This window comes from Schistocerca nitens, chromosome 9 (genome assembly GCF_023898315.1).
Source record: "Schistocerca nitens isolate TAMUIC-IGC-003100 chromosome 9, iqSchNite1.1, whole genome shotgun sequence".
In the NCBI taxonomy this organism is placed as follows: Eukaryota; Metazoa; Arthropoda; class Insecta; order Orthoptera; family Acrididae; genus Schistocerca; species Schistocerca nitens.
Window position 1 is genome coordinate 138,073,814 of NC_064622.1, and position 12,166 is coordinate 138,085,979.

Consider the following 12,166-nt stretch of genomic DNA (forward strand, 5'->3'; position numbering starts at 1 on the left):
ACACACATTGAAGTGGTATGGGTGGAGAGGGGGGGAGTGGAAGGGGGGGGAGGGAATAAGAAAGAAAGAAAACCCAAAACTGTTGTCTTATAGCTGAAATAGGAAAGTTTGAAGTGTCAAAATGTGAGAGAACTGTGTATTAGGTATTGAGGCATTTTTCAGTATGTAGGCTGCACTGGCTCACTTTCCATATATGGGCAATTCCATCCTTCGATGCTTCATTTTAATACTGTTGTTATACAGTGTGTCCCAGGAGGAATGGTAAATATTCAGGGATATTACAGGAATGCTAATTTGAAGCAAAAGACTTGGTATGGACATATGACCTATTCTAAATGGTTTTTGACATAGAATATGTTTAATGTACATTTACTTTTAGGCTAGTAGCACACACACATGTGTCTTTCTCACCACACGTCTGTGACATTTTATTCTAGCTCAACCTACCTCATTGCTTTCAATCTCTTTGCTCAGAGTGTCTTTTTTGCCATTAAACTAGGCTGTTGAACCTGCAGTTGTCCATGGTGCATTGTTAGTGAAGTAGTGACAGGGACTGAGAGTGTATCCAAGAAAAGCATTAGTTAACTGTGTTTGTACATGAGTTGTCTAAAATTCCACATGTCTACACCAATGAAGAATATCCAGACATGGTAAATGTTTACAACTTATGGGTGGTAGTGCTCCTGCTGCTGTCAAAGAATTCCTGATTGGAGTATGTTTACTAGAGTTCTCAGCACATCACATGAAACAGGTATTCTTCCAAGTACCCATTTTTCATCCAAATGTGTAATTCAGTAACCTGTGCAGGAACAGAAACACATTTTTGAAATGATGCAGTGTAGCCCTACTACTTAACCATGAAGACTTTCTGCATGTACCAATGTACAACAAACACATGTATGGTGAATATTAAATGGAGAAAACTTGTACTCATTTCACATACAGTATCTCAAAAATCTTCGCATTGGTGATAATGACACATGACTTGAATTTTGTTGCTGGTTGAATGACAATCACCATTTGCTTCCATTAATGCTATTCCTTGATGAAGCCACATTTACAAGGAGTGGAATAAACAACACACATAATAATCCTTGACGGTCACAGGAAAATCCATGTGCTACAGTGAAAACCAATTTCCAAGTTCATTTCTCATCATTTTTTCGAAAATTTGTTTGTTGATTGGCTTTGAGGATGTTTATTTGGCCCACAGACTGCAACATACTTACAGCATGATGGAGCCACTCCACATTTTACCAGACATGTGAGGGAACATCTCAACCATACTTACTCTAAGCACTGGATTGGTCATAGTAGTAAAGTTAACTGGCCAGACCTTACACTGCTAGATTTTTGTTTATGGGGTTAGATGAAATCTGAGGTGTACAAACAGAAGGTGAATATGTGAGATGAGCTGATTGGTCACATCATGGATGCTGTTGCCCTCATTTGGGAATGTGCAGAGGCTCTCAGGCAAGCAACACATTCTCCCAAGAGCACATAATTGCAGTGAAGTTGACAGTGGGATATTCAAATATTTATTGCAAACTGTACAAAACCTGTAATGTGATGTATACAATAATGTGTAGAGGTGAATGTGTTAAAAATATGTATTTTTCAACAGATACTTTCTAAAACTATGTTGTAAAGTTTACTAACTGTTGTACATGAGTAAACCTGACATTATACTGAATAATACAGAAAATAAAAAACAATGTACATTAAATGTGTTCTATCTCGGAAACCATTTGCAATAGGGCATATGTCCATATGAAGTTCTTTGCTTCAAATTATCATTCCTGTCATATTCCCAAACAGTGACCACTGACCATTCCTCCTGAGACACCCTGTATTGTATGCTCTCTCTCTCTCTTTCTTTCTCTCTCTGCACATTAACAAACTGAGAAATAAATTTGAAGACTTACCTCTACAATATGTAGGTCTGTTCCACACACACCTGCATATGCAACTTTGACTAGTACTTCATTTTCTTTGACTGATGGTACTTTCTCTGTTACTAGTGAAAGTGTTTGTGTTTTGGAGTTGAACTGCAATGCTTCCATTGTCTGATTCACCATTGTACCTTGGGATTAAATAAGCAGCTTTAATTAGATGCAGTGTGGTTACAAATAGTATGACAAGGATAAGAATGCTTACTTTACCTTGCTAGATTAGTTCACATATGATTAATGAACAAGGAAATTTTAGAGGAAAAAGGGTCAGACAGTGACACTCCTGCAAATGAATGAATATAAGCATGATTAGGGCTTGTACAGAACCACACAAACAATAATTTCACCCTCAGACCTCAGACACAGACATGGCCAACCAATTAGGCTCATATTTGAAAGTCGCTCATGCACAACCTAAAATGAAATACTCTGTAAGATACTTTGGCTCCCTCCCCTCTCCACCTCTGCCCCCCCCCCCCTCCCTTGTTTAAGAAAACTACTGCAAAAGTTCGTGCTGTGCATTCAATTCGGAATTGATGGGATCAACACATAACTGAAAACAGCATTTTTCATCAACATAGATGGGGTCCACAAGTGAAAATTTTCTTAGAAATTGAGGGAAGAAACTTTTTTGCCTCCAGTGTATGTACCCATAAGATGGGTGTTATTGTACAAAAGTGCTGCTGGCATACAACCAAGGCATCTGGAAGGGAAGCAGAGAATCTGTCTTTGATTCCCAAATGCAGCCTGCAGGTCCTTTCTTGTTTGCATTTATTTGTGCCTCAAAACTGGTAGGAATAGGAAGGCTAATAAGGTAAGTACATCAGTAAGGAACAAAAAAGTAGGAAAACAAATTTCTCAAATGACTTGGATTAGCAAAGAATTAAAATTTTTAAGCCTCATTGAATGAAAACAATTACAAATAAGATTTCTGCAAAAATAGGCATTCAATGCCTGTCATTGCAGAAGGAAGAAAAAACCCTTGTCACAGTAGGCAGTGTACATAAAACAACACATCCCTAGACAGCACAATATTCCATCCTAGTATCTGGAAAATTGCTGTCGTCATTTGAGAAATTTATTTGCCTACCTTGTAATTGTTCCCTATTGATTTACTTGCCTTATTAATTATCCTCAACCTACCAATTTCAAAACAGGAAAATAAAAATAAAAAAAACTGCAGAATATAACTAGGAATCAAACAAAGATTCTCTGCTCCACAGCCAGATGCCTTGGTTGCCACACCACAGGCACTTTTGTTGAACAGCTCTTACCTCATGGGTACATAAGTGGCAGTTGAAAAAGTATCTGCCCTTGATTTCTAGGAAAATGTACATAACTGAAGCTCATGTATGTAGATGATAAATGCTCAGTTTTCAATTATCTATCGCGCCCATTAATCCTGAATTGATTGTGAGTCATGAACTTCAGGGGTAGTTTTCTCATAAACAGGGGTTATTGAGCCAAAGCATCTTATGGTCTTTCATTTAAGGTTGTGCTCAAACAACCTGCCAAATATGAGCCAAATCACGTGGTCATGTCTGAGGCCTTCCTTTTGTCATTTCATTAGTGAGTGGAGCAGAAAGAGGATAATTGGCTGTGGAACAAAGTACCCTTCACAGTGCATCAAGGAATTTAATATCAGTCTATGACATCTACACACAACCTTTTTTCACACAAAACTGTATAATATAAGTCTCTGTGGAATTAAGATGAAATGTTTGCTGTGAACCAACTGCAGTCCTGCTCAAGTATCAGCTGGGTTGTTTCTGGAACAGTTAAAATTGTACATTAATTTAAAAGTATATTAATATAGTAAATTTAATATATGCCTGCCCCCCCCCCCCTCCCAACAACTGTGGACTTTGTCATCTGTGAGGTGGCTTCTGTTCCTCAGCGATACAGAGAGCCCCACTGTAGGTGGGACCACAATGGAGGGGTATATCCATTGAGAGGTCAGACAAACATGTGGTTTTTGAACTGAGGCAGCAGCCTTTCCAGTAGTTGCAAGGGCAACAGTCTGGATGTTTGATCTGGCCTTGTAACATCAACCAAAGTGGCCTTGCTGTACTGGTACTGTGAATGGCTGAAAGCAAGGGGAAACTACAGCCACATTTTTTTCCAGGGGCATGCAACTCTACTGTATGGATGGAATGAATATGTAGAGGGTCTATACAAGAAGATGACACAGATGAAATTGAGATGGGAGACATGACACTGCGAAAAGAGTTTTTGACAGAGCACTGAAAGACCTAAGTCAAAACAAAGCCCCAGGAATAGATGACAGCACATCAGAACTACTGACAGCCTTGGAATAGCCAGGCACTACAAAACTGTTCTATGTGATGTGCAAGATCTATGAGGTAGGTGAAATACCCTCAGTCTTCAAGAAGGTAATAGTTCCAATTCCAAAGAAAGCAGTGGCTGACAGGTGTGAAAATTACTGAATTATCGATTTAATAAGTTACAGTTGCAAAATACTAACACAAATTCTCTACAGAAGAATGGAAAAACTTGTAGAAGCTGAACTCTGGGAAGATCAGTTTGGATTTTGGAGACGTGTAGGGCGATACTGCTCCTATGATGTGTCTTAGAAGATAGGTTAAGGAAAGGCAAAACTATGTTTATAGCATTTGCAGATTTAGAGAAAGCTTTTGACATCATCGACTGGAATGTTCGCAGGAGAGCTTCCGAGAAGTCAGGAAGGTAGGAGACGAGGTACAGGCGGAATTAAAAGCTGTGAGTCGTGCTTGGGTTGCTCAGTTGGCAGAGCACTTGCCCGCGGAAGGCAAAGGTCCCGAGTTTGAGTCTCGGTCTGGCACACAGTTTTAATCTGCCAGGAAGTTTCATATCAGTGCACACTCCGCTGTACAGTAAAAATTTCATTCTTGACTGGAATTAAAATTATGAAGGTGACAGGCATAGAATACAGGAAGTGAAAGCCTATTTGCAACTTATACAGAAACTAGTTATAAGAGACAAGGGGCATGAAAGGGAAGCAGCAGTTCAGAATGGAGTAAGACAGGATTGTAGCACATCCCTGATGTTATTTAATCCCTACATTGAACAAGCAGTAAAGGAAACCAATGAAATATTTGAAATAGGAATTAAAGTTCAGGGAGAAGAAATACAAACTTTAAGGTTTGCCTACAACATAGTAATTCTGTCAGAGACAGGAAAGGACTTGGCACAACGGTTGAATGGAATAGACAGTGTCTTGAAAGGAGTATATAAGATGAGCATCAACAAAAGTAAAACAAGGATAATGGAATGTAGTCAAATTAAATCAGGTAATGCTGAGGGAATGAGGATAGGAAATGAGACAATCTAAGATGTAGTTGAATTTTTCTATTTGGCCAGCAAAATAGCTGATGATGGCAATGGCCATAAAAGCATTTCTGAAGAAGAGAAACTTGTTAGCACTGAATATAGACTTACATATTAGGAAGTCTTTTCTGAAGGTATTTCTCTGGAGTGCAACCATGTATGGAACTGACACATGGATGGTAAACAGTTTAGACAAGAACGGAATACAAGCTTTTGAAATGTGGTGCTACTGAAGAATGCTGAAGATAAATGTGTAGATCAAATAACTAGTGAGGAGATACTGAACAAACAGAATTGGGGAGAAAAGAAATCTGTACCACAGCCTGGCTAGAAGAAGGGTCACATGATGGGATACACTCTGAGAAATCAAGGGATCACCAATTTAGTTTAGTATTGGAGGGACATTTGGAAGGGAGGGGGGGGGGGTGGTTGTAAAAATCATAGAGGGATATCAAGAGATGAATACAGTAAGCAGACTCAGGGTGTAGATTGCAGCAGTTACTCAGAGATGAAGAGGCTTGCACAGGATGCAGCATGGAGAGCTGCATCAATCCAGTCTTCAGACTGAAGACCACAATGACAACAACAACAACATTAATATATTTGTGTCACCAGCAGACTTACAGTTCTGAACTGTTCTTTAAAGTGTGACAAAATGAATTCAGGAGAAAAATCTGTCTACTGTCCTGAACTTTATTTTAGGGACTGAGTGATACTACTTGATGTTGAATAAGCATTATTATTATTATTATTATATTTTTATTCAGTAAAGGCCTTTAAGACTAAAGCCAGGGTGAGACAGGGAGATGGACTCTCCCCTTTGCTCTTTAATTGTGTCCTCAATAAGGTGATCAGAGAGTGGCGGCAAGGAATGAAAGGACTGGGTGGAATATGACTGGGGTGTAAGAATAAAGTAGTATGGGTATATTGTCTAGTATTCACAGATGACATTGTGATCTTGTCCAAATCTCTAGACGAGGCAGTTAATCAAACCACAGAACTGAAGAGACAGGCAGCTACAGAAGGCCTACAGATCTCTGTCGAGAAGACACAATATATGACAAATGTCACGACAGCTCCTAGATTGATGACAACAGAAGGAGGGAAAATTCAGAAGGTGAAGAGATTCAGATACTTTAGAGAATGGATAGACATTGGACTGACTGAAAAAGAAGCAATGGGAACACGAATAAACAAAATGAACTTAGCATATAAACATTACCAATCAGTGATCTATATGCAGCAGAAACTCTCAACTTAGCAAGAACCAGAGTGATCATGAGGCTAGAACTGATAGAATGAAAGATTCTCAGGAGAATATTAGGACTTCGAAGAACAGAAGATGGTCAATTTAGAAACCGAGCCAACCAGGAACTGTATACCAAGATATAAAAAATTTCTGATGGCATCAGGAAAAGAAGGAGCAAGTTCTTCAGTTACATCCTCAGAATGGTCCAGGGGAGGTTAACACAGCAAATCACATAATTTCTGATGAACAAGAAAACCAAAGTGCGATTGATCCAAGAGATACAAAGATATCTGGAAGAAATGAAAATACAGGAGCCAGAGGTAAACAACTAGATGATTTTTAAATAAAAAATTCAGACCTTCAAAGCTTTCAAGGACAGAACAAGACCCGGAACAAAATCATCTTGGACAGAAGAATGAAGAAGGTTGCAAAGTATGAGAATGAAAGAATATTGGGAAAGAAGAAAGACCAGAAGAAATGAAGCTGAAGTGAATTAACATGATCCTAAGATTGACAAAACAAAAGAAGAAGATGAAGAAGAAATGCCAAGCTGATTGGTTGGTCTGGAATACAAATTCTTATGTCTGCCTTGCAAGGGGAGTGTGTTACCAACTTTCCTTTCAAGTTAAACAACACAGATTGACTCAAAGCTTTAGCTTGTCACAGGCTCTTCCTCACAGACTACCAATACTATTATGAAATACGCAATGAAAATGTGGTTTGTTGTTTTTAATACATGTTGCATTTTTGTTTTCAATGCAACATGCATTGAAAACAAAAATGCAACATGTATTGAAAACAAAAATTGTGTCAATTTCAATGCAATAAATGTTTTGCTCTCATTTTTACAACCTGTAAAAAGCACAGAAATGACTATGAGTGAAAACATGCACAGCACTGGTGCAATATTCTGCAATATTTGTTCTTTCCCTTTGCAAACTTGTTGTTGGCTGTCACACCATCATCAGGTACCATGATAAATATGTGTGGCTGTGTAATTTTGTAGGAGCAAAGATTTTAAACTAGTGCATCCAGTTTCTTTACACAGATGACAGCTGTTAATGTTAGATTTATAATTAAAACAAGAGGAATTATTTCAGTGGAAATGTAATGAAAAACTATTGAACTTATATAAAAAGTATTACACATTAAATAATGAACTATACAACAAATCACGACAACTGTCCTGGAAAGAAAATAAATTGAAAAATAAACTTTGGTGTCATGTTCCAGAGGTGGCTGTACAAAACAATTTTGTTTTAATGACTTCAACATCACAAACATATAACATTAAGCAGGTAAGTGAAGTAGCTGGGATTATAAAATGTAAAAAGTTTTTTTTAACAGAGCAAGTGAAAATATAGTCGCTGAAATAAAGAAAAAATAGGGCATGTGAGTAGGACGGTCTATTTAGAGCATGGTCTGATGGTCCGGGTGAGATTACGAGCAATATCTGCAATTAAAAGTGGTGAGTCTGATCGTTCAGTATTAAGCTTGGGCAAATTGACATATGTTTATTAATTTCCATTGTTTGAAGACAGTTTTTTCTTAAATAACAGCATTTCATTGCAATTTCATTAGAAGATAAATGAAAGTAAATTCTTATCTTGCTGTGGTTGGATGCTTCTATTCCAACTTTTCACGTTTGCAAACTAAATTTGGGTTTTTAAAACTAAATTCAGAATAAGAAAACATGAAATTATGTGTTCTTATACTTCTAGTATCTGGCCTCCTCCTCTTGTTGCACTGTATAAATGATTCACCATAAGTGTTGATGCATTTTTCAAGAATGGGAATTTTACCAATGATGAGAGCATATCCACAAATGGACTGAACTAAATGATAATCACAACAAAGAATAGTGGACATATAATCAGTTCATTCATAAGTAACTTCTGTGAATATAATACAAAAATTATGTGATGCCAAATAAATGACAATAAGTCCTGTATCTCAGAACTAGATAACAGTGGGCACCAGTAAGTAAAACTTGCAAGATTTTCTATGGGCACATGGATAAATGAAAACGATGTAAAAACATTGATAACATGCTAAGAAACCATTTCAACTTACTTTCATCATAAAAGTATGTCTCAAGGTGGCTTGGTAGGCCAAGGATACCATTTCTAATGTTCTGTTCCTTGTTTAAGAATACTAAATATCAGGTTGTAACTCAGAAATTCATGGCCACTGCACTACAGAGTATTATGCTACCTGAAACAATCATGTGGCATTGGCTGGCAGATGCCATCTGGGGTTGTCTGGCTGCCTGGTGCAAGTCTTTCAATTGATGCCACTTTGGTAATCTGTGTGTCAATGAATATGAGATGAAATGTTTAAGACAATGCAAACACTCAGACCCCAAGTGAAAAACCTCTCTAACTTGGTTGGAAATGGAACCCAGGACCCCATGATCTAATGGCAGTTCTGCTAACCACTAGACCACAAGCTGGTGACATTCTGCTACCTGAGCATACATCAAAGAGTGGGAAAGCTCCAGCTTAACGTGAGCCTGTATGGTTGTGGGAGAGCATCTGCTGTATTTGGAAGGAGTATGAAAAAGCCTGGTGGAGCTTTCGAGTTGGTCTCTGAGGCACTCTCATATAGCAAATTGGTAATGCCCTGCCTATGAAACTCAGGTATCTGGGTTCAAGCCCACATCTGGAAAACAATTTTAAAATACCACTTACAATCACTATGATAAGAAATATCGCTTTTGCTATGTAATTATAGTAGGCTAATTTTGAAGTACACAACACACCCTCACAAGATAAAAAAAAAAAAAAAAATGTATGCTTGCATGGGGTTAAGAATAGGGTTCTGTACTGCACAGTGAAGGTCTACATCTGCAAGCTGCCACAGACTTAAAGCAGCTGATTGGGAATTCTCATCCAGAATCATGCCAGTTCCACAAGAAATTATTCTCTAAAATAAGACTCTCTGTGTATAGTAGAACATTTTCCCAGTGGGTAATACGCTGATAAGGTACAAGCAGAAAAACTGTAGATAGCGTAAAAGGAAAGCAAGAGCTTACTTCAAGATACCAGCTATTTTGTATTTTTATTATACTGTACAGATTTCATGGAGATAAGTAAGCTTTTCATTGATGTCTCTCTAGTAAGAGTGGTTTGACTGTAGCATACAATGGAAGTTCGAATTAAAATACAAGTAAAACAATGAATCCCGTGGGTTCATAGGTAAAATATGTTGATGTTTAGGTATTTCTTACAGACAAGAAAGTTATCATTAAACTGATGTTTTTTCAAAAGCAAAAAAGTAAATTGTTCTGACACACTAGGCAGAGACAAACTGAGTAGTGCATACTGAAAAAAAAGAACTAGTATAAATTTTTTTACGGAGAAAAATCGTGCTTCAACAAGGCAAAAGAGTCTTGTCTCTCTGTGATTTTACAACTTGAAGGCGGTCCTGTCATTAAGAAGGAAAACGACAAGATTGAATACGAGCTCGTAAGCGGCCGGTGCTACTTGTTGTGCGATTTGATCAGTGCGTAAACTCGTCATAATACGAAATGTTTCTTACTGTCCGAAGCTGCTCTCCTGCTCCGCCGCAGACTAACTCCCGCGCCCAACTGACGCTAAGCAACTACAGCTGGCGTCGCCTCAGCCCTGCGGTAAGGCGCCGAGCGCCCAGGAGTGGGGAGGGGATGCGTTGTACCAACCGAAGCGGTTGATCGATGACGCCAAGCGGCATTCCATCTCGTTTGGAAACGGACCTAGCCTATCTCGGGGAACAGAGGGTGTTGATTTGTGGTGCAACTTACTGCTTTCAAACGATATAAGAAGTAATATAGTCGCTAGAATCACCGAAGTGCTTGCATTCATGATTTACGAAACGATGTGTCAGTGGCGTTAGGTTTAACATCCTTGAAGGTGCAGCCACCACGGTAGCATACGATAATTTTTCATCCGTCATACAATACATCTATACGCCGCAGGCGTCTGTGAGTGTGTGGAGGAGGGTACAAGATATACCAGAATCATTTCTGTCTTCGCAGATGTTACACGGGAAGAAAAATTATCGGTACCCATTTGTATATTTCGAAATTTCTTTAATTTTCCCTCGTTATTATCAAACGAAATCTAATTTGCGGAAAGTAACACGTTTCTTGCCTCATGTTGGAACGTTGCTTCTTAGCAACACCAGTTTCTTAGCAGCAACAGGGCCAACTATTTCCACACAAGTGTTGCATCGTTTTCGCGCCTTCCCTTCCCCAATAATTATCAGTTGGAATTCCGTCCCCCCCCTTTCCCCCCCCCTCCCCTTTCTCCCCCCCCCCCCTCCCACCATCAGTCATCTCATTGGTTTGATGCGTCCCCGCCACGAATTCCTCTCCTGTGCAATGGCGTAGAGATGGGTCGAACTCGTTCATTCCCGTGAACTACTTCATTCATTTCACTCTTTGTCGTGAAGCGTTCAAATGAAGTAGTTCATTCATGAAGTACGGAAGCCTGGCGAAGTTGCCCAGTTCGCCGCTCAGCCGCGGCTACGCTCGCTTCGCCTCGCTCGTACAATAAAGCTTCGTAATACTTCATAATTTTACCAACAGATGGCCGAACTATGCAGTAACCTGCACGCAACGTTTTGCGTCTTACAGCGTCTGACGAGAGTTAACTTAAATAGAGCATGGTCGAAGGGGACAAAGGAAAGATAAACAGAGAAGCATGTCACATATAAAGAAGGTATTACGTTTAATCTTGCTCGACATTTTCTCATGAAGCGCCAAAAAAAGTCTTCATCTGCCAAGTGAAACCTTATTTGTTTTTTTCATGGACTGAAAACTAGGGCTACCAACGAAATGCAGTCCAATTTTATGTTCCTTTTAAAATTTAATCCAAAATGGAATGAGTATGTTTACCACTGTCACAAAGTCTATATACCTACGTTACGTAATTATTCAGAAGTTTTCCTGTATATTTTATTTTTGTTGAGAATAATAACCCTCTAAATTCAAAACGTATACCGTCACCTGTAGTCATTGGTACGATTTCAGGTAAAATCCCTCATTATTTTATTCGGAAAGCAGTTTTTGTTTCTGTTCACGCTTATACAATGGCTAGCAACTCACGATCGCCTAAAAGTAGTGAAATTTGGGGTTTCTTCGCCGGTTTAGGTGATGGGAAAGCAAAGTGCAACTGTTGCTCTAAGTGTATTTCAACGCGCGATTCGTCGACAGGCAGTAGAGGGAGGACTGCAGTGAAGGGAGAATGAGTGACGTAGCGCCGATGTAGTGGAAAAGGGAGAGTGGAAGAGAGTGAGTGAACTAGACAAAAGTGTGGAGTGTGCTATCTGTGAAGAGTTTGAAGTGCCAGTTCATTGAAATTGAGTGGTTAGTTCACACTTCACTGGAGTGAAGCGTTCATTTGAACGGCTCATTCACGAGCTCCCCATCACTACAGTGGCGGCTGCTGCGTCAGAGCACATGAACACCCTAACGTTTGACACCTGGCGGATTTATGGGTTATTTTTCTTTGAATGATGTTAAATATAACATAGATGAGGTAATACGAAATACACGGCTCTTAAATCTACCGCACTACTGCTTCTCTAGATTCCGTGAAACTTGGCAACAGGATCACGAGCAAATATTCAGTTGCGCACGTTTTAAGGAGCTTCTGCG

General features: G+C 39.1%; 1 protein-coding gene across 1 annotated transcript in view; it reads right to left on the reverse strand.

Annotated features, from left to right (window-relative positions):
• LOC126203680 (uncharacterized) overlaps nucleotides 1-10,199 on the reverse strand; it is a 62,847-nt gene extending 52,648 nt beyond the window's left edge. The window contains exons 1-2 of the mRNA XM_049938045.1: nucleotides 10,069-10,199; nucleotides 1,926-2,083 (exon numbers count right to left, since the gene is read on the reverse strand). Coding sequence (XP_049794002.1) covers nucleotides 1,926-2,078 — 153 coding nt within the window. The 5' untranslated portion in view covers nucleotides 2,079-2,083; nucleotides 10,069-10,199. The remainder of the gene's footprint in view (nucleotides 1-1,925; nucleotides 2,084-10,068) is intronic.
• Between the last annotated feature and the right edge of the window lie 1,967 nt (nucleotides 10,200-12,166).